Source organism: Pogona vitticeps, chromosome 6 (assembly GCF_051106095.1).
Source record: "Pogona vitticeps strain Pit_001003342236 chromosome 6, PviZW2.1, whole genome shotgun sequence".
Lineage (NCBI taxonomy): Eukaryota > Metazoa > Chordata > Lepidosauria > Squamata > Agamidae > Pogona > Pogona vitticeps.
In genome coordinates this window covers 105641031-105668280 of record NC_135788.1, presented here as the reverse complement: position 1 = coordinate 105668280, position 27250 = coordinate 105641031, and the positions used below count along the sequence as shown (strand labels likewise).

The following is a 27250-nucleotide window of genomic DNA, read 5'->3' as shown; positions in this document are numbered from 1 at the left end:
CTCCACCCCTCAGTCATTTTCCAAATATGGAAATCAACTGAGAAGCCTTTACAACCTTGGGTCTTGGCATAAAATGCCAAAGCTTCTATCCTACCTTGAATGGATCTAGGAGCCAAACCTTTTCTGTATAGGTAAACTGCAAACTGCATCAGCTGATCATCTGATGCAGGCCATTCATGCCCAAGACCTTCCTTATCACAAAAGGCAAAATACTCATTGCACGCCACCATGTAACTATGGCGGGTGCTTGGAACTACTGCCAAGCTTATAGCCCTTTTAGCCTCTGCCCTCCTAGATTCCATACCTCATCTGGTAGGATGTCCTGATGGGCCATCACCCCCAGAGTCAACAGCCTGAACCAGTCCATCTGTTGACGGGACAGGGCATCAGCGATGACATTATCAATCCCAGGGACATGCTGAGCTTGGAAATCTATATTGTACTGTAAGCACCTCAACGTGAGGGCCCTCACTAACATCATCACTCTCTATGACCTAGATGTCAATGAGTTAACAATGTGGACCACCACCTGGTTATCGCACCAGAAAGTGACCACAGAGTTAGCCCATAGTCACAAGGCTCCTATTATTGGAAAACGTTCCAAAAAAGTAAGGTCCCTGGTGATGCCTGCTCTGTGCCGATCTAAAGGCCAAGTCCCGGAACACCACTTTCCTTTGAAGAATATACCATAGCCCTGTGACCTTGCTGCATCAGTCAGAATCTGTAGGTCAGACTCTAAGCGAAGTTCTTCCCTCCAGAAGGAGGTTCCATTGAACTTTTCCAAAAACTATATCCAAACCCTCAAATACTCCTTCATTCCAAATGACAATCTCCTCCTATGATGGGGTCTTGTGAGACCCTTCATAGCATCACACAATCTACGCAAGAAAGGTCTACCTGGTGCCACTACTTTGCAAGGAAAGTTAAGATGGCCAACCACTTCCTGCAATTGCCAAAGTGTGACTTTCTTCTGAGGTAGCATATTGTGCAACCTCCCTTTCAAATCATACAATTTTCCCCATGGCAGCCTACTAGCTTGTGAGACCATATCTAACTCAATGCCCAGAAAGCTTAGAACCTGGCAAGGACCCTCAGTCTTCTCTTCAGCCAATGGTACTCCTAACTCTTGTGTCAATTTCTGAAATGCTACCATAAGGAGTGCACATTGGGATGTGCCACACCTCCCACAAAATAAAAAAAACATCCAAAGAATGGACAACTCTTGCTCTGCAGATCCGCCGCCTGAGCATCCATTAAAAATGTACTAAATTGCTCAAAAGCTGAACAAGAAATTAAGTATAATGACCTATCCATATAATAATTCCCTTCAAAAGCAAAACCCAAAAGGTCAAAGTCCTCAGGGTGCACTGGGAGGAGCCTAAATGCCGATTTTATGTCACATTACCCCAACTCTGCCCCAACCCCTTCCTTCCGAACCATATGCACCACTGCATCAAACAATGTATAATGGGCAGTGCATAGTTCCTGAGGGATCCTATCATTTACAGTGGACCCTTGACTTACAGATGGCTCCACTTACAGACTTTTCGAGTTACAGGCTTCTCTGGCCGCAAAATGTAGGTTCGAATTGCAGCCGGAGAATCGACCTACAGACCGGAAAAAAAAGGAACAAAAACGTCCGGTTACGGATTAATCGGTTTTCAATGCATTGTTGGTCAATGAAGCCTTGACCTACAGACTTTTTGACCTGCAGCCACCGTTCCAATACGGATTAATTCTGTAAGTCAAGGGTCCACTGTACTGATTCCCCAGCTGGATAAGACAAATGGTGAATCAACCTGAATTCACTCACTGCTTTCTTGGGCACAACCTCTAGAGGGGACACACGGAGGTCTGCAACTCGTGGGAACTTGAAAGGAAGCCTGCATTTTACTTGATCGTGTTAGAATATATCATTGTGCAAACCAGCATGTGTGTGTGTATGCATATGATTGTGATGTGATATTTACATAATAAAATATTGTAACCAACCAGATTCTGTTTGTGCTAGCCCATGGGTGTTTAACAGGATTAACTGCTGGACAGATAGAAGAAGTGACGGTTAGGCTGAGTCTTATTCTGCTTGTTCTGTTTGTCTGTTAGCATGAGTTTTTTTTTCTTTTGAGAAGCACGGTTTTTCACGTATGCTTTCTGTATATCATTAAGGAAGTTGTTATGAAGCTGTTATATCTGTCAAGCACAAATCTATATCAAGTAAAAGGGTCAAGTACTGTTAGTTTATTTTACCACATTATACAGTAAACATTCTTAAACTTTTACCATAACTAAATGAATATTATTTTGACGGCTGGCACACACACGTTTACTTACGTACACCAAAGAAGAATTTATTCATAATCTGTTTAAAAAAAATGTGTTTTCAAAATACTCACTCTTGATCCACTATGTGTTCAAACACTCAGAAACTTTGTCAGGTTGGTCAATGTAGCGACCCCAGACCTACTGGAGTATCCCACCCTGTAGTTATGCTGCCACCAACCATTCCCTATAAGGAGTCACACAGACCAGGAATGGATTTTAATTAACAAAAGAACAAGGTTTATTGAAACAACAAACAGGGTAAATAAAAGGAACAGGTAAATAGGATACTGGAACGTGGCATAGTCCCAATCATATACATACAACAGATTGGTTCCCCCGGAACACTTTAAGGTAACGCACAGACCCTGAACCTATCAGTTCTGGCTACCTAGATAGAAACCTGAACCTATCAGGTATGTACTAACTGACAAACAGTTGTACCCAGTCTGACACACAGACTCCAACTCCCTTCTCCACACCAGCTCCAAATATATATACAGTACAGCTCCTCCCCCCTGATGTCCCGCCTTCCACTCCCCATAGGATGGAACTTTCCCTCCAAACCCATGACAGACAGGTACCATCAGTGCTGTATGTGACAGTCATAGATCACATAAAAGCTAGAAATCAAAGTGATAGCTATCTGATAATGCCAGTGGATTGTTTTGATTCTATTGTTAATGTCTTTTTGCATGCATGTGTATCTATATGCACAATGGCCATTGAAGAGTTCAAAAATGTTATTGGAATTTGCACACAAGACATGTGACTACAATGTCTCCTGTTGGGTTGACTGTGTGATGTTAAAAACAGAGTGGAGTGCCTACAGCTACCGAGGCACCATTCTATAGAAAGGAGGACTGCCTTTGATTTGGTGGAACATGTATGCTAGTTATGCAGAAGAGCTATGACATAGCTTTGCTTGCAACCTTTTCCTTTGTAGAAAAAAAAATCTAAAACATACTATAGACTTCAATAAGAGCTGTGAGCAAGGAACCAGACCAGCTCGATCCTACCTCATGACAGAAAGTTCAACACATGTGTATTAGGCACAGCAGGATGGGCAACATATGGTCTATGAGTTACGTGAGAAAAACCTAGTTATTTCTTTCTTTGTGTATTTATTTCCAATATGAATTACAAAATAAGACCTATTTCTGCTTCTGAAGACCTCTAGGAACAATGGTTTTGCCTGGGGTTTCTCCCAAGGTCACCATCCCCTTGCTCCGAAACCCTAAACTAAAACTACAAGTGTCTGTGTGGGTACTTCTACTTTTTAAAAGGGGCATTTTCAGCCATCTCCAGACCTAGGGTAGTTTGACATAGAGTCTGGGGGCAAGACTGTCATTTCCATCCCAAAGATTGTCTGCCTCAATATATGTCTATATATGACTCAGAAGCAGCACAATATTGATGGATCTCCCATACAAGAGAATTTAGGCTGTCTACTAGCCTATTGAGTTTCAGATGGTCAGCTAAAACTGTAGTATTCCAAAGGGACAGGAGTTTCCAGCAGGTCTTTTGGACAAAGTTTTGATATGGGTTTTTAAAAAAATGTATTAAATCTTCTCTTTAAAATTTTTTTTGAATGTTGAATCTTGTAAAGATTGTAAATCACCATGGGGGCCCTGAGTACACAGAAGCAATAAATAAATGCTTTAAATAAAGAAAGAATAAATTATGGGCAGAATCTTATTGATTATGTATTCTGTTCTGACCTAAGTGCAATAGCATAAATGGCAGTGGCAAATGCAGGGGTTAATGAGTTTTTGCTGATGCCCCTTGTTGTGCACCAACTCATGTTAAGAAGCATTGAAGGATACAAGTGTTGAATCATTAATTAGTGACAATAACCCACTTTAGCTTTTGCTATTGTTCTTACACTGCTGTGTAAGGACTCTAGCCAGTATATCAGTATCCTGGAAGAATAAGTCTGGCCATTGAAGACAAATAAGTTCTTTTAATTGTATTCATGATTAAGACATGTTATTTTAATTGTATCCTTTTGGCCTGGCTGCATGGCTCAAAATATAAATGGGGTACCTATAACTAGCTAGGCACCATTCACAGTTAGAGACCTGCCTTTTGCTTGCAGACATAGAAAAGAGGTTTGAAATCAGTGTTGCATTTGGCCGATGATATTAGTGCCATCTCTGGATTCTAGTATGAACAGTTTCTTCCACAAACTTGTATGTATATATGATCTGCATGGATGACTATTTAAAAGCTTACTGATTTATTCATTGTATGCATTTATTATCTTGCACTTCAGCTCAGAAGGCTGAACTGGTAAAAATTCATGTGCATCCTTACTACAGGTTTACAACCTAGAAGTCATAAAACAGAACTGAAAAGGGTGGAAGGGAATGAAAGGGGGAATGAGACAAGTAAACCGGGGCAGCAGCTTTTAAAATTACCATTTTTGTAATGACAAGTGGGATGGAAACATTTCAGGTAACCTGATGAAGTAGAACAACCGAAAAGGAGAGAAAAGACACCATAGAACCGAGTCTAGTATTTCAGCCATAGTGGATTTGGTGGGAGAACCTTAGATAAGCTTCCCTTTCTTTATTAATGAGAAACTTGGATTCATTTCCAAGGTTATTCTACTCTTGCTGTCAGAAGACAGTAAGGGTGAGAAAGGTGAAAAGCAGCCTAAAGGTGTCAAGAAGTGCTATTGAAAGAAAACCTTAAATATGGGGGTAAAAGATGTGTATATGTAGGCAAATCTGCAAGCAAATTGCTCATTCCCAGTTCCACTGATGGAACTGCAGAAGTATACCATTGGTTCCTGTCCCTGATTTCTTCAGACATGTCTCCTTACTAGTTGTTCCCTGTGATTTAGCTGAGGTTTCAGCACAATAATATAACATTTTGGGAAGAAGATACAACCCAGCAATCCAGCACTCGAGGTTAGGATAGAGAAGATCTCCACAGCTACCATATATTTTCCTTTTGTGCTCAAGTAGGTTGGGACAAAGGATAACCAAACACTACAGAACATCAGCATACTGAAAGTGATGAATCTGGCCTCATTGAAACTGTCTGGTAGCTTCCTGGCTAGGAAAGCTACAATAAAGCTGGCAGTGGCTAGGAAACCCATGTAGCAAAGGACACAGTAAAACATGGCCACAGACCCTTCATTACATATCAAGATAATTTCTTCAGTCACTGAGTACAGGTCAACATCTGGATATGGAGGTCTGGTTGTCAGCCAGACGGTACAGATTCCTGCTTGGATAACAGAGCAGGAAAGAACAATTGAAATGGCCAACTCCTTTCCCACCCACTTTCTCATCCTGGATCCTGGTTTGGTGGCCATGAAAGCCAAAATGACAGTGATGGTCTTTGCCAGTATACAAGAGACTGCAATAGAAAAAATTATGGCGAAGGCAGGTTGCTGCAGGAGGCACATCCCTTTGTGCGGACGGCCAACGAAGAGCAAGGCACAAAGAAAGCAGCACAGGAGGGAGACGAGCAGAATGTAGGTGAGGTCCCGGTTGTTGGCTTTGACAATGGGAGTGTTGTGGTGTTTTATAAATATTGCCAGCACTAGGGCTGTGATCAAGGAAAGGAAGATAACAAAACAGGTTAAAGTGATCCCCAAAGGTTCATCGTAAGACAGAAAGCTTGCATCTTTAGGAACGCATAAATTCCGTTTCTTGTTTGGGTATTTTCTCTCTGGACATGCATGACAGTCATTCATGTCTGAAAAAGAAAAGGCATGCTTTTGATTTCAAAATACAATCCCAGCAGTCTAATCAGAATTCTATTATGGTGATTTTTAAGTGGGTAAAAGATCAGGATCTATACTCCCAATGTGGTATAGTGGATTGAGTGATGGACTAGGACTCTGGAGTAAAGAGTTTGAATCCCCTACTCAGCCATGGATACTGACTGGGTGAATGGAACTGGTAAAACCACTCAAATAGCTCACATATCCTGAAGCCCTAATAGGGTTGCTATAAGATGGTTCTGACTTGACAGCATAAAACACATACACGCAAGCACATTCTTCGTATGTAAATTAATATCATCTTTGTTGTTTAACTTCCAGTTGGAAATTCAAGAAAAGTCACAAGAATTTTAAATCGTTATAATTTTACTGATTGTTTCTTTGAAGTCCTGCTTTGTTTTTAGCATTTCTGTTTATTAGCTTAGCTCCTCGTTTTGTTTTGCACTTCATGTGTTGTGCTTTGCATCCTAGACTCTTAGATAAATAATTTAGCTTTAGTAGACTGATGCCCTCTGTCCCCATATAAGCAATGATTATACGAATGAGCAAACTCCAAAGTACAGTGGTGCCCCGCATAGCGAGCACCCAGTTTAATGACGAATCCGCATAGCGATGCGGATTTTGCAATCACAAAAGCGATCGTATTGCAATGTTCTAAATGGCCAAACTTCGCATTGCGATGTTTTAAAAACAGCTGATCTTTGGTTCCAAAATGGCCACCGGGTAAACAAAATGGCTGCCTGCAGCATTTTCGTGCGGTTTCCTCGCTTACCGGGTGGCGAAAATGGTGGCCGGATGGAGGATTTCCGCAAAGCGGTGAGTTTTTCCCCCATAGGAACACATTAAACGTGTTTTAATGCGTTCCTATGGGGGTTTTTGCCCTGCATAGCAAGGAATCCGGATAGCGACTTTATTTTGGAACGGATTAACGTCGCTATGCAGGGCACCACTGTATCTTGTATTTACTCAGCACAAAATAACAATTGTTATTTAGACTTTTATCAAGTATATGTCTATTATATTTTCTTACCTATCTGCATGGAAATCTTTCCCTCTGGACATGCGATGCAGTCATAACAGCAAAATGGCTCCCCTTCTTTCACTTTCTTGATAAAACCTGGATGGCAGCTCTCAGTACACAGAGAAACAGGTTGCACCTAAACCAGAAATGGAAGAGGAAGAGAATAATGTTGAAAACAATGGTTCTCCAGCTTGTGAGACTATGATGCTGAGTTGTGTTATAAGGCAAATAAATCTAAGGTCACATGCTGTTGCTGCATTCTGTCAAGAATGTCTATATTGAGAATCATTACATTATAGCAATATAGAAATTTACCAGGTTTTTAAAATCTATGCTTTGTGCAAGCATTTTAAAAAAACATACTATGAAATCACATCAGTCACATTGAGCTTTATGTTCTCTTAAATCAGTTAGAGCTGAACTATTCATTTTGTGCCATTGAGACACTGTGCACCTAATATTTTATATAGCTTTGAGTTGAGAAGAATGGGTTTTACAGAATTTAAAATATTTAAAGGCATAAGTATTCCATGAATTCCTTGGGAATGACCCTGAAAACAGGATCAGTATTGAGATATATTACTTCAACAGCCATCCTCCAAAGCACAGAGATGGGACAGCCCTGGTGAAAAGTGTTCCACCAGTCACTTTAATTAGAGTTTTAATTAATCACAAAATTGCACTCTCTTTTGACCCTTACCTATATCCCAGACTTTGTGGAAGAGTTTTATGCAGAGAAACTGGGGAAAAACACATCTATTTTTTGACAGAATGCTTTTTTGTTTTTCTATCCCTCCGTCTCCCTCCAAATAACTAAGAATTTATTTATTTATTAAAGTTATACCCCGCCCATCTAGACTGAAGTCTACTCTGGGTGGCTAACAATAGTAGATAAAAGTAAAAACAATATAATAAAACAAAAACAACAGTAATAATATAGTTCAAGATGGGAAAAATAATCAGGCGATGACAGGAGGAAAAGCCTGCCTAAAGAGCCAGGTCTTAAATTTGCTCTTAAAAACACCCAGCGAGGAAGCCAGACAGATATCTGGGGGCAGACTGTTCCAGAGGCGAGGGGCCACTGCTAAGAAGGCCCAGCTTCTTGTTCTTTCTCTCTGGGCCTCCCTCAGCATTAGGCCCCTCAGCTGCCCTTCTTGGCTAGTACAAGTTATTCGGGTAGATCTAGGTGGGGAAAGGTGTTCCACTAGAGGTCTTCAGGATTGTTAACAGTGTGATGGGAAGGATTTTGAAAGAGTCCTCTTTCAATTCAGACATTTTCTGAAAACATTGGAAGGAGTCTGATTTGGTTCTGGATTTCAAATTGGTCCGAATGAAGTAGAATATATTTGACACAATAGGTGGTATAATTCTATAGCTGATTATCAGAGAATGAACTGACAATTCAGACACTGAGGGACAGGCTTCTGACACTTTGTTTCATCAATTTATACATTATGCTACTTCCTTTTAAAAACTACTTTATACTTTAAAAATGTAAAGGTACCATGCAACCAAGAGCCAATGAATATTTAGAATATTCTACTTATATATGTAGTATTTCATTCAACATTTCATTCTATTTCCATATGTCTGATGATGTAGACATGCCCACAAAAGCTCACATTAAAATATAATAGTTAACCTCCAAGGTGCCACATGTTGTTGTCTTTTTAAAATTTTGTTTTGTTTCTTTGGATTTTGCCTCATATGCTTGCACAAACTAACACAGCTACCTATTCCAAAACTACTTTATACAAGTGCAGCACTGCATAGTAATATAAACTGTCATTATTATTATTACCGACAGTCAGAGTCACTGAAAAGTAAGGCTGCAATCCTTGACACTCCTACTAGAGATATGGGGGAAAATGCGCATGTGACTTTTGGAGAATTAGCAGGAAGGAAGTGATGACGAAGAATAACAATCTATAGATCAATAAGTAGCATCTTAGAAAACCAGGAAGGGACAAAATCTGGATCAATCCTATTATTTAAGTTTATTCACCTCCCCATTGGATCAATTTACGTAGACATTATGGGTGCTGAACTTCAAACATTTCCAGAATGTTGACTACTGGAACCCACCTGATTAAACCAATTATTCCATGTGATGATATCTTTATGGATGGTAAATGCCTGGTCTGGAGAAGCCTGCGGATCCACACTTCCAACTATGATACGATGGTAGGAATTATTTGTGGAAATTATCCAGTTGGTGACATCAAATCCAGCTACTAATCTCTGGTTACTATCAAAGTCAACCCTGTCCCCGGCAGAGTTGTTAAATGAGACCTGTTTCAGAAACTGATGGAGCTGATAGAAAAAGGAAATTGAATAATTGAGAAATGTCTGTCACTGGGTTTTTGAGATTAAAAGCTGCAGAGGCCTACATTTTGATTGAGATGTGCAGAGTTCATGTGATACTTTTATGGGCCACAAACGGAAATCAGATTTGCTCAGTGTGTTTAGATATGGGTATAAACTTGCACTCAGTCTGAGAGTTCACACATATGAGAGGTTTTGCAAGAAGACAACACTATTTTCAGGTAGGTAGATTTCAGCAAATACACCAACACATAACTATTCTCCGGGGGAACTTTTACTGAACACAAGAGAATCAAAGTATGTGAATTGGTACCAAGGACAGGTCAGAAGGAAACAAAAGGTGAACTGCATGAATATTAATTGATCCATATGTTGCATGTCCCCTTCTCTTTTGATTTGCTATGCACCTATGAAGATCTCAATATGGCCATTTATTGGTTTCCCTGGTCATAAATAATGAAAAGCCTTTGTAATCAGTTTTCCTTTAATGAGACAGATCAGAAACAAAAATAGCAAAAAAGAGAGAGAGAAGTAAAACATACCACAACAACCCCACACACACACACAGAGAGAGAGAGTATGGAAAAGGTGTCTTTAATATGGGAAGGATTTATTTATTTAAATTTATTTTAAACATTTTTATCCCTCCTTTCTCCTTAAAAAATGACCCAAGGCAGCTTGTAGATTACTCTGGTGTTTCCATGAAAATCAAATATGAGTTCAACATAGACATTTTTAGCAACTTTGGAAAAAATAAAAGATTAATATGTGATCCCATAAAAGCTTTGAGTGGATAATTTTATAATCAAAGCTGTTCATTTGGATTTCATACTGCTACTACTACTAATTTTCGAACTTCAGAGCTGGAAGGCACCCTATAGATCATCACGTTCAGCCTTGGTCAAGGAGGAATAGTAGGGAACCTGCTGGTTAACTGTGTTGATTTTCTTGTGTACAGTATTTAAAAGACACTTGCAATCCATATATTTAGATATTAGTACTATTAGATGTTTGTCATTTGATCTTTTAGATTCCTGGTTTTGCACATATGTCACTTATAATCCTGGATTTTTGATTGTCGATGTTGGCACTCTGTTGTTTCAACAGTGTTTTATGCAAATCGATAGCCATCTTGGGCTGACAGGAGGAGAGGTAAGGCATATGCTACCACCCCTAATAGGGTTTTCAAGACATGTGAGATATTTGAGTAGTGGTTTTACAATTGTTGACCCCTAGGGACTTTCCCTTGGCCAAACCAGGTTTTTGAACCCCAGTCTCCTGAGATCCAGCCCTCCTACTCTATCCAGCATTTCTTATGGGCTCTCAAGACATAAATTGAATAAGTAATAGCACTGAAAATAATAACAGTATCTTTGTAACAACACCCACATTTTATTGCCACATTAGTGCATTACTCCTGTCACCCTACCTACCTTTTGAGGCTGAAGGTTTTGCTTTTTGGTATTCCTTCCTGCTCTGTGTGTAAATTCAGAGAGGTCCATGGCATGCAAAGCATGAGCCACAGCATAAACAGCAATGTAGATGCTGTAGCTGTGGCTGGTCATGCTCATTTCAAAGACAGACCCCGGAAGGCTCTCTAGTGTCTCCATCCCAGTGCAAATATTCTCCTCTACCTTGTCTCTGACTCGGTTTAGGAAAGTGCAGCCAAAGGCCTGTTGCCAGAAGTCCTTGAGAAAACCATCTCCTTTCGTACTGAAGGGATTTATGAGTTCAACAAATGTCTTGAATTCTGGTAGATGACTGGAATGAAGAGTGAAGGCCAAAGTACCATGGATGATCTCTGTATCCCATGTGCCTTGGAAAGCCAATGAAGACAGGTCCATTTGGGCTGTTGTTATCCACACTTTACCTCTCAGTTTCTTGGTCTCATGTTCTGTGTCTGCTGTTAAGGTAAAGATTTGCAAGTGCGCCATAGAATAAGAGTCTCCATAGAACACTACTACATTGGCTTTGCTGCCCACAATTTTAGTTTTTATCATTCTTTCCTGGTGCAGCAACTCAAAACCACCAGAGCCAAAATTATATATGGGCAATCGCGCTATATAGGCAGAGCACACACCATGCTTCGAAAACTGTGGAATTATATTTTGTACAAATCTTTCTCCATTGCCATTGTCTATAACAAGGAAGCCAGTCCAGGTCCATTTAAAATACAGAAGCAAAGAGAGAATCCCTCTGTACTGAAGGTCTTCCTGAGGGGTCATCTGGTAGAAGGAAGTGCCTGGAGTTTTCCCATTCATCAAGGGTGGAAAACCATATATGAGCTAAAAAGAGACAGAAAGATAATGGGATAATTAATGAGAATAACAACAATGACATTTGCATCGCGAGACCATGTAAAGAAGTGAAATGCAAGAAACATATTTAGTTTGGGTTATATTTATTTAAGCAAAACTGCAAAAGGATGCTGTGTAAGAATCTGCCATTTAAGCCAGGCTATCCACCTGTGTATAATTTTGTAGAAAAGGATATTAGGCAATTATGATGTAAAAAAAGACAGTTGTGAATTACCTGTGGAATTTTAAAGACTTCCAAGATAGATGCGACATACATGGAAATATGGGATCCAAGGCTTCCAATAACGGCTATGATTTTATTTTGACTGTCACAGGAATAGTTGGGGATGAGCATCTTCTGTCCTGATAAAAGCTGTATCGTGGCTTGGAAGGTCTTTATTGCATTTTCGTAGCTATCATAGATGGAGAAGCCCAGGGTGCGATTGGGTAAGATTTGTGGGTTTTCATTGATCTCCTTTACAGCAAATGCCAAGGCTAGAATGTGCTGATAATTCTTAGGTAGTATACTAAAATGAGAATTTAATCATTGCTGGAATTACCTGTTACAACATTATTATTTTTACTAGTGCTATTACTACTGTTATTGGTAGTATTATTATTCTTTACAGTAGGCTTCCTAAAGCATTCTTGCAACTAAAGCTGTTCATTGTTGTAGGTTTTGAAGATGCTGCCATATTAGTCTGTGCAAACATATTAGACAAAAAAAATTAAAACAGGAACAAAGAGAGAGACACAGGGACAGGGGGAGTGAGAGAGAGAATGAGGGACAAATATATTGTAGCACCTTGAAATGCTGATATTATATTAAGTGCTGATATACTACCTGATATATTTTAATGTGAGCATTTGTGGATGCAGTCCCCATCCTCAGATATTAGAGTGAGGCTATATGACTGTCATATGTATGCATAGCCACACAATAAAGTAGGCATGCAGATAATGGACAAAGTAACAATGGTTCATTAGTAAAAGAACAGGACTGCCAGGCTGTGAATAATTCCAGTTACCAGTCAATGAGGCAGCAACGTAACAATAGCGTAGTTGACACAAGTGGCAAACTACTGGAAACCATGAAGGATTTTACAATTGACAACGAGTTAGAAAATGCTGATTAATATTTAATCCTTTAGAGTGGGGTCTTCAGCATCCATATATACCACTTCTCACCTGTTTCTCTTTCAAGCCAAGTATTTTGTTTTCTAAGACAATCTCAGGTCACTCAGAAATGCCCAGGTACTTTGAAATGTTCTGAATCATGTTTTTTTGTGTTGCCATTTTTGATATCAGATTTATGTTCACTACTTATTTTGTGGACAATTTGTCTTCTTTGTGCAGGACACTGGTGGCAAAGGATATGATCTGTGCTGTACTTCACGCTTCCAAATTGTCAATGGATGTTGCCCAAAGCAACAAAAGATGAAATACTGTGGCAGTGGTTCCAAACCTTGGACTAAAACTCCCAGAAGCCATCACCACTAGCTTTTCTGGCCAGGATTTCTGGGAGTTGTAGTCTAAAAAACATTTGGGGATCCAAGATTGAGGACCACCGTACTGATAGAACAAAGCCATATTTGGAGGTAGAATATTTTCTCTTTTTAAAGCTTCTCTAAATCCTACCCCAGTATCTCCATGAATTTGGGCAGGAGACTGGGAATAGCCTCTGCCTCAGAATTTGGAAAATTGCTTCTAGCATTAGTGATATGAAGTAGCAGGTCTGTGAACTGGTAATTCTGGCTGAGCTGTTCACAGATATATATATAAGACAGGGAATCTACCTTCTGGCTGACCCTCCTGTTCAGTGGTATCTATTACCACAAAAGGGAGGAGAAATTACTCACATAAGCAACAAGGAGTTGCAAAACCTAGACCAAAGCACAGAGAAGGAACTGCTGAAGACCCACCAGATGGGTCTCTTAAGGTGGTGGGGCTGCAAGAACTTTTCTCCATCAGAACTCATGTCCCGCTTGGGGGAAGATGATCCTTTAGATAGCTGGGACCAAGGCTGTATAGGGTTTAGAGGTTTTGAAGGATGCCTTGAAATAGGCCAGTGAAACTGTTGCAGGGAAGGTGTTATATACTTGATATTACTGGCCCTTGTCAGAAGTCTGCCCGCACCATTTTAAAAAAAACCTGAAGTTTCTTCAAAGCCCCATTTCCCACATTCAGTGAGCCATGATTCCAGACTGTGCCCTCAGCCAACTGGCAAGAATTTAAGAATTCCAGTGTCTGACACACAGGACAGAAAATGATTCACACAGAGAGACACAGAGACAGACAGACAGACAGACAGACAGACAGACACACACAGAGACAGAGTATATGTGGAAAAAGATTGAGAGAGAGAGAGAGAGAGAGAGAGAGAGAGAGAGATTAAAGGATGATAGTTATCCTGAAGAGCAGCAAAAACTCAAAAGATTCTACATAGCTTACATGGGTTTTATTTAATAATGAGAGAATGGAACTTCTTTGACATTCTATTCATTCTATGTCCCAAAGTAAAAAGCTGCTTTTCAGAGACTGCAGCATTAACTAGTTGTTTTAGTGGCAAAATATAGGATTAATTCAACATATAGAAAAATGTACTTACATTAGGTTTTCAAGTGATGGTGGTGGTGGTTTGTTCAGGAATGATACTGAACTGGAGATGAAGGTACCATGAGAAACAATGCCGCCAAGGGTGAGGTCTCCTCGGAGATGGTAGAGGTGAGGTGGAAGATGTGGATGACAGACTCTACATCTGCTGAGATTGATCTCGCATACAGTTTGAGGAAAGAGTATCAGCAGACTGATCTGTAAAATCGTCATTATCTGTATATAATCCTATCTGTTCCCTTTAAATACGTGTTCAACTCAATTGTTACATTCTATTTTATTCAATGACAACCATCCATGTCCCAGTGGTTATAGCATCTGATAGGAATGAAAGTTGCTCCAGTAAGGTTTGAATCCAAGAGTGTCCAAAACTGGTATATTAGTGCATCCTTCCTACTTTCTAATTCCTCTCTCCCCCTTACAAATAATACTGGGTGAATTGAAGGTCTTGTCAGAATAATTGCTATGAGCTTACTATACAGCAATTGGAAACACAGGAGATTTGAGAAGAAGCAGAATTAATTATAGTCCTTTTGATTATTGAACAGGAAAAGTAGAAGCTAACTCAAAGTAGGGAATCCTCTATGGAATTGTTCGAGAAAAATTGTTTTTCATACCCACACCAAAGTTTTCCTTTGCCCACCCAGCCCGGAGATAGACACAGGCATATGGGATAACTAGGGCCACAACTATGTTAACTTATTTATAACCCAAAACTTTCCCTTTCCACAAGGGGGCTTACTGTAGTGCAAAAGGCTTGGTCTATAATCAGAGTCAATCTTGACTTTCCGGTCCAGACCGCCCATCAAGCACCTATATGAAAGCGTGCTGTCTTACCGTACAGCACGCTTCCGTGTATCACATAGTTGTGGTACCCCAAGTTTGCGCCATCCGGGTCTCAAACCCTCTCTGCTCCACATCCCCTGGGGTCCCAGCTTCCCCTCCTCTCAACTAAAGCTCTGATGCTGCCCATCCGAGACGAGGGGTGTTTAGCACTCTCTATGTGCTTTCTTAGGAAATGACTAACCCTTAGCCTTCTGCACTACCTGCCACGGCACAGGGACTACTTAATATGTCCCATGCCCCCACCAAACTGAAACAATTCAGCTCTAAGCCCCACTTGTAGATCTTTTAAAAATATGTTCAGGCTTTGGACAGATGCACACCATCCTCCCTGTATAACTCAGGCCGAGAAACTCTAATAAGAGGATGTTCAACCATCAATGCCAGGCATTGCCATACTGCTCTGCTCACTTCTCTGTTAACACCCTTTTGAACCTAATCAATCCTTGTGGGATCATGTGCATCTCTCAACACCATACACGGAATCATCTCTGACTATAATATTCTTGTCTTGGGGCAGTGTGCCACAAATGCCCTGAGATCTGCTATCACCTGGAGGACCAGCAACTTTACTGACCTTTGGGCCAAGTCGTTGCTCCCAAATGTATCACCAAAACGTCAGGGGGTATATCCACCATGCACTGGGTTGCCAGTTCCATGAACCCGTTCCAGCACATGTCTCTCCTTCCCTTCCATTCCAAAGCGGCCACCTCTCCAAGGCCCAAATTGCGACCCCAACTGGTCCAACTGGCATGTCTGGCTGCCCAAAATATGTAACTGTGCCCACACAACAGAACTCAAACTCGTGCCAAGGGTTTCTCCGGATTTGCAATGACAAACAGAACAACAATGCAGCAGAACCTAAAACTGTGGCAATGGGCGAACATAAGCCTGGTATTTCTGCAAGAACCATCTGCCCACCTTCTTAATATCTTCCACTGCAAAACCAAGGGCTGCTGCTGTAGATGCTGCACCTATTCTAAACGAATGAGTCCCGAAGCACCAACCATGTATCCCAGCCTTGGGTAAGGCTTGGGATGTAACCTTCTGAATTAGTACTTCGTTAGCAGTGACTCATTCTGGTGGCGCAAAAGCTCCCATGTAGCTTTTACAGGAGAGATGTCCACCTCAGAACACTGTCCTAGAAGCAGCACCTGTCCTTTACCCAACTGGTCAGTTTTGGATCTTTGCAAGTGTATAGCAACTTGATGCTCTGACAGTACCACATCCTTCCTCTGCAAAGAGGACGGAGATATGTCATTTTTGGATGCAGCCACGCGCTCACTTATCCGCAGTGTGCCGCAAAATGCTATAAGTGATGCAGCTCTAAAAAGATGAACTTCAAACTGGTCCCTACACATTACCTCCCAAGTCCTCCCTAACTTGACCAGAATAGCCAGTGATATCAGTGTACAATCATCACTGAGCACAACTCACACCCTACTCCACCCCTCAGTCATTTTCCAAATACGGAAATCAACTGAGAAGCCTTTACAACCTTGGGTCTTGGCATAAAATGCCAAAGCTGCTATTCTGCCTTGAATGGATCTAGGAGCTAAACCTTTTCTGTATAGGTAAACTGCAAACTGCATCAGCTGATCATCTGATGCAGGCCATTCATGCCCAAGACCTTCCTTATCACAAAAGGCAAAATACTCATTGCACGCCACTGTGTAACTATGGCGGGTGCTTGGAACTACTGTCAAGCTTATAGCCCTTTTAGCCTCTGCCCTTCTAGATTCCATACCTCGTCTGGTAGGACGTCCTGATGGAGTCAACATCCTGAACCAATCCAGTTGTTGACGGGACAGGGCATCAGCGATGACATTATCAATCCCAGGGACATGCTGAGCTTGGAAATCTATATTGTACTGTATGCACCTCAACGTGAGGGCCCTCACTAACATCATCACTCTCTATGACCTAGATGTCAATGAGTTAACAATGTGGACCACCACCTGGTTCTCGCACCAGAAAGTGACCACAGAGTTAGCCCATAGCCACAAGGCTCCTATTATTGGAAAAAGTTCCAAAAAAGTAAGGTCCCTGGTGATGCCTGCTCTGTGCCACTCTAAAGGCCACGTCCTGGCACACCACTTTCCTTTGAAGAATATACCATAGCCCTGTGACCTTGCTGCATCAGTCTGAACCTGTAGGTCAGACTCTAAGCGAAGTTCTTCCCTCCAGAAGGAGGTTCCATTGAACTTTTCCAAAAACTGTATACAAACCCTCAAATACTCCTTCATTCCAAATGACAATCTCCTCCTATGATGGGGTCTTGTGAGACCCTTCATAGCATCACACAATCTATGCAAGAAAGGTCTATCTAGTGCCACTACTTTGCAAGGAAGGTTAAGAGGGCCAACCACTTCCTGCAATTGCCAAAGTGTGACTTTTTTTCTGGGCTAGCATACTGTGCAACCTCCTTTTCAAATCATCCAATTTTCCCCATGGCAGCCTACTAGCTTGCGAGACCATATCTAACTCAATGCCCAGAAAGCTTAGAACCTGGCAAGGACCCTCAGTCTTCTCTTCAGCCAATGGTACTCCTAACTCTTGTGTCAATTTGTGAAATGCTACCATAAGGCGCGCACATTGGGATGTGCCACGCCTCCCACAAAATAAAAAAACATCCAAAGAATGGACAACTCTTGCTCCGCAGATCCGCCACCTGAGCATCCATTCAAAAAAAATGTATTAAATTGCTCAAAAGCTGAACAAGAAATTAAGTATAATGACCTATCCGTATAGTAATTCCCTTCAAAAGCAAAACCCAAAAGGTCAGAGTCCTCAGGGTGCACTGGGAGGAGCCTAAATGCCGATTTTATGTCACATTACCCCAACTCTGCCCCAACCCCTTCCTTCCGAACCATATGCACCACTGCATCAAACAATGTATAATGGGCAGTGCATAGTTCCTGAGGGATCCTATCATTTACAGTGGACCCTTGACTTACAGATGGCTCCACTTACAGACTTTTCGAGTTACAGGCTTCTCTGGCCGCAAAATGTAGGTTCGAATTGCAGCCGGAGAATCGACCTACAGACCGGAAAAAAAGGAACAAAAATGTCCAGTTACGGATTAATCGGTTTTCAATGCATTGTAGGTCAATGGAGCCTTGACCTACAGACTTTTCGACCTGCAGCCACCGTTCCAATATGGATTAATTCCGTAAGTCAAGGGTCCACTGTACTGATTCCCCAGCTGGATAAGACAAATGGTGAATCAACCTGAATTCACTCACTGCTTTCTTGGGCACAACCCCTAGAGGGGACATACGGAGGTCCGCAACTCGTGGGAACTTGAAAGGAAGTCTGCATTTTACTTGATCGTGTTAGAATATATCATTGTGCAAACCAGCATGTGTGTGTGTATATATATGATTGAGATGTGATATTTACATAATAAAATATTGTAACCAACCAGATTCTGTTTGTGCTAGCCCATGGGTGTTTAACAGGATTAACTGCTGGACAGATAGAAGAAGTGATGGTTAGGCTGAGTCTTATTCTGCTTGTTCTGTTTGTCTGTTAGCATGAGTTTTTTTTTCTTTTGAGAAGCACGGTTTTTCACATATGCTTTCTGTATATCATTAAGGAAGTTGTTATGAAGCTGTTATATCTGTCAAGCACAAATCTATATCAAGTAAAAGGGTCAAGTACTGTTAGTTTATTTTACCACATTATACAGTAAACATTCTTAAACTTTTACCATAACTAAATGAATATTATTTCAACGGCTGGCACACACACGTTTACTTACGTACACCAAAGAAGAATTTATTCATAATCTGTTCTGTTTTTTAAATACTCACTCTTGATCCACTATGTGTTCAAACACTCAGAAACTTTGTCAGGTTGGTCATATATCACATAAAAGCTAGAAATCAATGTGATAGCTATCTGATAATGCCAGTGGAGTGTTTTGATTCTAGTGTTAATGGCTTTTTGCATGCATGTCTATCTATATGCACAATGGCCATTGAAGAGTTAAAAATGTTATTGGAATTTGCACAAAAGACATGTGACTACAATGTCTCCTGTTGGGTTGACTGTGTGATGTTAAAAACAGAGTGGAGTGCCTACAGCTACCGAGGCACCATTCTATAGAAAGGAGGACTGCCTTTGATTTGGTGGAACATGTATGGTAGTTATGCAGAAGAGCTATGACATAGCTTTGCTTGCAACCTTTTCCTTTGTAGAAAAAAATCAAAAACATACTATAGATTTCAATAAGAGCTGTTGAAAGAGGCTAGTGTTATAGAGGTGTACATCTGACAGATAGGGTGGCAGACCTGTAAGGGCAAAACTCAAACAGACAGAATCCATAGGAAAGAATATAAAGCCGAAGCCCTAATCTATAACAGTAGATAAGGAAGAAAAAAGCCTTTCAGTCCATTATCCAGCCATCTAGAGGATTTCAGAGTTCTCTGAAGGTTTTTAGCCAGACTTGGCTAAGGGACAAGCAAAGTTAAATCAAAAGCCCACATTTTCTCAAGTCTTTCTTCTTATTAGATGCTTCCAATTATTCAATTCTGGCCTTAGAAGAATAATGTAACATTTTGGGGAAAAGATGCAGACCAGCAAGCCTGCACTGGTGGCTAAGATGGACAAGACTTCCACAGCTACCATATATTTTCCTTTGGTGCTGAGGTAGGTTGGAATAAAGGCTAACCAAACACTACAGAAAACCAGCATGCTGAAAGTGATAAATTTGGCCTCATTGAAACAGTCTGGTAATTTTCTGGCTGTGAAAGCTACAATAAAGCTGGCAGTGGCTAGGAAACCCATGTAGCCAAGGACACAGTAAAACATGGCCACCGACCCTTCATTACAGGTCAAGATAATTTCTTCAGTCGCCGAGTACATGTCAACATCTGGATATGGAGGATTAATTGCTAGCCACATGGTACAGATGGCTACTTGGATAAGGGAACAAAAAAGAAGAATGGAACTGGCAAGTCTTGTCCCCACCCATTTCTGCATCATGGATCCTGGTTTGGTAGCCATGAAAGCCAGCAGCACTATGAGGGTTTTTGCCAGCACACAGGAAACAGCCACCGAGAAGATAATACCAAAGACAATTTGACGCAGGAGGCACGTGCCTTCATGAGGACGGCCAATGAAGAGCAAAGCAGAAAGAAAGCAGCACAAGAGGGTGACGAGGAGAATGTAAGTGAGGTCCCGATTGTTGGCTTTCACAATGGGAGTGTTGTGGTGCTTTATATATATTGCTAACACCAGAACTGTGATGAAAGAGAAGGAAAGAGAACATGTTGCTAGACTCATCCCAAAAGGGTCTTCATAGGACAAGAAGCTAACATGTTTTGGAAGACATGAGTTGCGCTCCTTGCTTGGATAACTTCCTTCCGCACATGGCTGACAGTCATTCATGTCTGTAAAAGAAAAGACATGCTCATCTCAGAAAACATCTCATCACCAAAATGACCCAAATGCTATAACTGCTATTTTCATGCAGAAAACAGCTCTTTAATAGACAGAATATAGACAAGCACAACCCAGCATGATGTATTCTCTTCAGCATCTTCCTTGCATTGTCTCCTTACCAAATTGTTCATTTGTGAAGATCTCTCTCATTATACCTTTGAAATAATCATATGTGGGTGATCACGGAACAAAGGAAGGCTAATTGCCTTAGAGAGAGAACAAAGGAGTTGATAGTGGATGTCCGAGCCAGCGGAGCTTACAGGCAACGCCCTGAGAGCTAACTTAGCATGATTTGCATAGTCTGTTGTTAGAATTCAGATAGGATACTAGTTACCTAATCATAACTAGGATTGGCTGAAATAACCCTTTGATCTTATGCTCTACCTCTAAGCGAAAGGGCAGGAAAAGGGGTTACCCTGCCTGCTGGCACCTGCCACTTCCTGCCAGGAGTGTATGCATGTCACTGGAACAGAATGCAGCTACAGCCTTTATTTCCCACATTTCCCCCCTTTTTTTGTTTGTTACGCAAACACACATATTGTTTCATATATTTGCGAACTACATATAAATCTTTTTGGTGAAGGCCTGCCGGCGAAGCTTTGAGACAGGTAGTTATCATGGAAAAGAAGATTGGTATACATTGAATAAAGCCTCGGCAACTTATAAGGAGTATGAGGAGCATAATTCCATGAATGAGAACACAACACAACAGCGTCATGGAATTGGCATCCAGCTGCGAGATAATGGCTGCTAGAAAAGTTTCAGGAGTTTCCGGGATTTGCTGCTGATTTAGAGTTCTTTTTGCATCAGCACTCAGCGTATTTATCATCCCCCCCAAGTAACTTTGGGCTGAGTGCCTTCAGGTCGGACTAGGCGCTTCCAGCAATGCACAGTCATCTGGTCCTGCTCCAGGACCATCACTGGAATTCCGGAATTGGGTTCTGCAGGTTGCGATGCCAGCTCATTCTTCCCATGATATGGCCTGGGATCCAAAAAGGACCTGTGGGAGTAAGCACAGCAGCATAGCTGCCCCCCCCATTAGTAAAGGCACTGGACCCTCCCACTGAGGATCAGGAAGTTGCTTACAAGTCACCAGCGGCTGTTCCATGGGGATTTCTTTACAAAAGTGTTTCTTTACTGGCTGACCTGCAGATACAGTTAAATGATTTAATGTGAATAATACTATTGATACTACATCTGGAACATTTTGGGGCTTTTATTATTTTTTTTAATTTTTTTACCTTCCTGGTCTGAAATCTTCCCTCCTGGACATGAGATGCAATCGTAGCAGCAAAATGGCTCCCCTTCCTTTATTCTCTTGCTGGAACCAGGATGGCAGGGGTCAGTACATAGAGAAAATGGTTGTGTCTAAATGATTAAAGAGCAGAATAGTAATGTTCAGGTTACAGGTCCTTGAGATATTGGAACTTTCCATAAGACGCTCAAGTAATGCTGACATTTGATAAGAATCAACGAAAATGAAACTGTGTACACTTAAGAAAGGAATAAAAACTAAGCAGAAGAAATGGATTTCTTTTAAGTTCATGTGAAGAGGATTAGATCACACATTCTCCTAGAGTAACAGTAATGGGATCCTACCTGGTTAAACCAGCTGTTCCATGCTATGGCATTCTCATTGATGGTAAATGCTTGATCTGAAGGAGCATGGCAATCTACCTTCCCAACCTTCTTACGATGAACAGATTGATTTTTTGCAAGAATCCAGTTGATCACATCAAATCCAGCTACCAACTCCCCCTTAAGGTCCAAAGAAACTTCTTCCCCTGCACTGTTATTAAAAACAATGCCTTGCAAAAACTGATGGAGCTGGTTGGAAAAAGGAAAACGAAGAAGTCATGAAAGCCTGCAGTTCGTTATTTTAAACTCAGATTTGCAAAGGCTGCTTTACCATATGGTGCAGTTTCTATTTTGTTGAATACAAAAGGATGCAAGACTCATTTGTCAGCCTTTGTATATGTTCTCCAAGCACATATATGAATTTACACATGTCTTGAGAAAACAAATGAAGTTTTGTAAACTAACTCTAATTTGCAGTGAAGAAAATTACTGAAGGTGCAATTTGCCTAAAGGCTGAAACTAGACATGGGAGTTTTGTATTCATATATGAATATGAAGCCCACGGGCACAGGTGGCTGGCCTGATTACCACCCAGCCATAGAAGCCACCTTTCCCCCCTGCCTTTTTCTGTTCATAACTAGAAGCTCCAGCTGCAAGTCAAAGCAAAATTTTGCAGCCGGAGCTGGTTGTAACTCGAAATGGTCATAAGTCGGGACGTTTGTAAGTTGAGGCACTAATGTATTAGAGTGATGTCCCTTGTATTGTTGTCTCTTAGGCTTTTGCATTGTTCCTATGAGCCTTTCATGATGGCATTCCTTGCAATAATTTCAACCTTAGGTAAAGGTAAAGGTTCCCCTTGACATTTAGTCCAGTGGATGTGGTCTAAATATGGTCTAAAACAGGAGGATGGGAATAATATGCGAGTACAAGAAGAGCTTGAATAGACTATTTCACACCATATGGTGTTCCTTCTAACAGTACCCAAGATATTACAGTGGGGTCTTGACTTAAGAACGGCTTGAGTTAAGAACATTTTGACTTAAGAACCACTCTCATAGGAAAATATTGACTTGACTTACATACTTAGATATGAGTTAAGAACTGAAAAAACCCACGTGGGAGGCAGGGAAAGTGCAAAATTTGAACTTTCAGTTAACTGTTGGCCAGTGAAAAGGGTGCCTGTCTGCTTCCTCACTCTTCCCAGCGTTTAGAAAGTGGATTGGGAGTCTTCAGACTGCCTGGTACTGCCTGGATTGTATCTTCCCTGCCTTCCCTGAACCTTTCTTGACCTAAGAAAAAAAGAAACAAAATATCCCCCTCTAGTGTTGGAAGGCAAAATAGCAGCTTCCCATTAGTTTCTATGGACGGAAAAGAGCAGATACGGATCAAATGGTTTTCAATGCATTCCTATGGGAAATGCAGATTTGACCTGAGAACTTTTTGACTTGAGAACCGCCTTCCAATACGGATTAAGTTCTCAGGTCAAGACCCCACTGTATATACTATCATATTAAACCTTTTACCTGCCACACCTGGTAATTCTGAGCCTTCTTACTGTTTGTTTTGCTCATTGCTCTGCGTCTGAGTCCAGATGAGAACATATTCTGTACAGCATGGGCCACAGCATAGACAGCATTGTAGACAGTGTAGCTGCGGCTAGTCATGCTCACTTCAAAAATAGGCCCAGGAAGATGGTCTAGCTTCTCCTTCCCAGTGCAAATGCCTTCATCAACTGGGGCTCCAACTGTATTGAGGAAAATGCAGTCAAAGGCCTGCTGCCAGAAATCCTTGAGAAAACCATCTTCTTTTGTGTTGAAGGGGTTTCTGAGGTCAACAAATGATCTAAAGGATGGCAGATCACTGGAGTGAATTGTGAAGGACAAAGCACCATGGATTATATCAGATCCCCATGTCCTTTGAAAAGCCAATGAAGAGAGCTCCACCTGGGATGTCATTATCCATACTTTTCCTTTTGGTGTATTTGTCTCCTGTTCAGTTTGTGATGTGTACTCCAACATTCTCAAAAGGACCATAGAATAAGATTCTCCAAACACCACTGTTACATTGGTTTTGCTACCTATTGCTTCATTTTTTAATTTTATCCCCTTTTCTACCATTTCAAAAATATTATCGTCAAAATTAAATTTGGGTAATCTTTCTATGTAGTCAAAGCACACACCATGCTTGGAAAACTGCGGAATTACATGTTGCAGAATTTGCTCTCCATTGTCATTGTCCATAACAAGAAACCCAATCCACCTCCACCTAAAATGGAGAAGCAAGGAGAGTATCCCTTTGTACTGAAGGTCTTCTGGAGGTGCCATCTGGTAGAAGGAAATACCAGGAGTTTTATCATTCATTACTGGTGCAAGGCCATATATGAGCTAAGAAAAAGTTAAAAGAAGTGTGGGAATGAAAGAGGTATTAATAATAATAATAATGGCGAGTACATTGCACTTCAAAGTTTTTGTGGCATTTCTTCCACACTATAACAAAAAATAAATACTGTGATCCTATAAGGTAAATGGGTATAATTACTATTGAAGTGCTGGATAGCTCAGTGGTTTAGGCATCTGACTGCAAAGCCAGAGCCTTGGAGTTTGATTCCCCACTGTGCCTCCTGGACAGGAGCTGGTCTCAATGATCCATAGGGTCCCTTCCACCTCTGCAGTTCTAGGGTTATATTATATTAGTGTTCTTGAGAGAAGGGATTGATCTGAAAGAATAGAATGTGGGCTTTGATACCTGAAATTGTTCATGCTCCCCAAGAGGCCCCTCTCATCCCTTTTTTCAACCAGGTTCTCTCTTTCCCAGTCATCTGGCTGACCCATCATGGGGACCTTCTTTCTTGGAGATTAACCTTTTAAGACACACTGTACATGACAATTTGATTTGCTGCTTCCCTAGAATTATCGAATTGTAGTGCACCTCACCAGCAAAGGCCAAGCTGAATCACCAGAACTCTTACTCAGAGTGTACAAATGCTATGCATTTTAATTCAGTTTGAATTATTTACCCAACAAATTTCAACCATTTCACTTCGAGTCAATCAGGTATAGCCCTGGCAAATGCTTTGTGTTTGGGTGAGAAGTAGTTAAATGATGGAAAAAGGAGTCAAATTTTGGGAATTTCCCCTGCTTGGTGTCTCATTGTGAATGATAGTGAGCACAAGAGGGTATCCTATAGACCATCTTGACTGCTACCTTTGGTGTTGTCAACATTCAAGCTGCCCTTTACTATGTAGAACCTGGCATGTTTTTTTTTCTGCTGGCAGTGTGGGCACAAAATTGTGCAGCAATATTGGGCCCCTTCCTGGCTTTTTGAATTGTGGGTACAGAAGCACAATATCTCATCAACTGGATGTTTCTTGAAGTGTTGAACTGTCTCCAGCCCTGAAGGACCAAGAAAGATTGGACATTTTCCATAATCTACAGTCAAAGAAATGTCTTACCTGTGGAATTTTATAGATATCGAAGACAGTTGCCAGATACATGGAAATATGGGATTCAAGCCCTCCAATGACTGCTTTGAGATTATTTTGTGTGTCACAATTATAGTTGGGGACCAATCCCTTCAATCCTGAAAGAAGCACCAGAATGGCTTGATAGGTCCTCCTTGCATCATCATAGCTGTCATATATGTGGAAGCCCAGGGTGAGATTAGGTAAAATCCGAGGATTTTCATTGATCTCCTTTATGGCAAATGCCAAGGCCAGAATATGCTGATAGTTTTTAGGCAGTATGCTACAATGAAAATTGTATTGTATTCTCTTAGAAAAGTACTGCATATTGTTTCATCATAGCTAGGGAATTCTGTGGCATTAATAACATTATTATGTTTGTCATTATATACATTGTGTGTCATAGATACACTATCACTGCTCCATCTTAAGCCACCATGCTGATGATGTGGCTATAACATCAAGTTTACCTTGCGGAAGCAATATATAAACAAAGACACTAGATAGTTCCTGAATGAACTGCATGCTTTGCAGAAGAACAGGGACTGGACAGAAACACTCCTTCAAGTTTATGTGATAGAGGGCACTGTAAGAGAAAGTTCTGTTAATGATTTTTAGTTAAATCAATTTAAAATTTGTCTGAAAGCAGAAGTCTTGTGATTTTTGTAAGTGGTCTGCCAGAATCTTCAAACTTGGTGGCAGAGATAATTAAATTCAAGAATCTGTAAAGGGCCAAAGGAAAAGGAATTCAAGGGAGAAAAAGGGAGAAAGTTATAAGTCTATGGCCTAAAACCACAAATTCTATTACATATGCAAACACAGAGCCTAGCTTTAAAGCCCAGACAACTTCAAAAGAGGAGTTCTATTTCTATGTGAATATTGCCAAGGCAGATAAAGAGGAAGCTGTGGAAATTGAAATGTTCTTTATACTTGATTGAAGAAAAGGGGACAGAAATATGTGAAGCACTGTATGCTAATATTGAAGCACAGAGTATACTTGTTACATTCATAGATTATTTCAACCATTATCCATTGTAAACCCAGGGGGGGAAAGGGAATAGAAAGATCTAAGTTTTTCACCTGGAACCAGGCAATAGGAGAAAGGCTTAAGGAATCTTGCATGAATGCAAAGATACTAACGAACTCCTGCAATTTTGAAGGTATCAGCGAATCATCAATAAAAGATTGGGTAGTGTGTGGAGTCCAGGTAAGAGAGATTTTTCAGGACAGCTGAGTTGTGCAAAGATAGGATTTGAGCTCTGGAAAGAGAAAGTTCGACCCAGCCCTGCAGCACAGAAGACAAAGAGGAACACAAGGACACAAGGACAACCATAAACACCATACAGCAATTCAAATACTATGAGGAGGAGGACATGCAAGGCAGAATAAAATATGGTCATTGTGTGGGAATAAAGCTACCAACATGAATTTGACCAAACTCCGGGAGGTAGTGGAAGACAGGAGGGCCTGACGTGCTCCGGTCCATGAGGTCACAAAGAGTCGGACACGACTTAACGACTAAACAACAACAACAATGGGAATAAATGCATCCAGTGTGGCAAATCTAAATTGTGTCCAAGTGTCCATAAAAAGAAGGAAAAAACCTA

At 40.9% G+C, this 27250-nt stretch overlaps 2 protein-coding genes across 2 annotated transcripts; both read right to left on the bottom strand.

Moving 5' to 3' along the window:
- Positions 1-3381: 3381 nt before the first annotated feature.
- LOC110088360 (vomeronasal type-2 receptor 26) lies at positions 3382-8734 on the bottom strand. Its single transcript, XM_078378139.1, has one exon. It carries the CDS (start codon positions 6026-6028, stop codon positions 5129-5131), a length of 900 nt encoding a protein of 299 aa, XP_078234265.1. The 5' UTR covers positions 6029-8734; the 3' UTR covers positions 3382-5128.
- Positions 8735-9792: 1058 nt separating this feature from the next.
- On the bottom strand, positions 9793-25676 carry LOC110088361 (vomeronasal type-2 receptor 26-like). Its single transcript, XM_078378760.1, has 5 exons — positions 25635-25676; positions 23707-24567; positions 22205-22432; positions 21847-21973; positions 9793-20553 (listed from the first exon to the last, which is right to left on the bottom strand). The coding sequence occupies exons 1-5, from the start codon at positions 25674-25676 to the stop codon at positions 19652-19654; spliced, it is 2160 nt and encodes a 719-aa protein (XP_078234886.1). The 3' UTR covers positions 9793-19651.
- Between the last annotated feature and the right edge of the window lie 1574 nt (positions 25677-27250).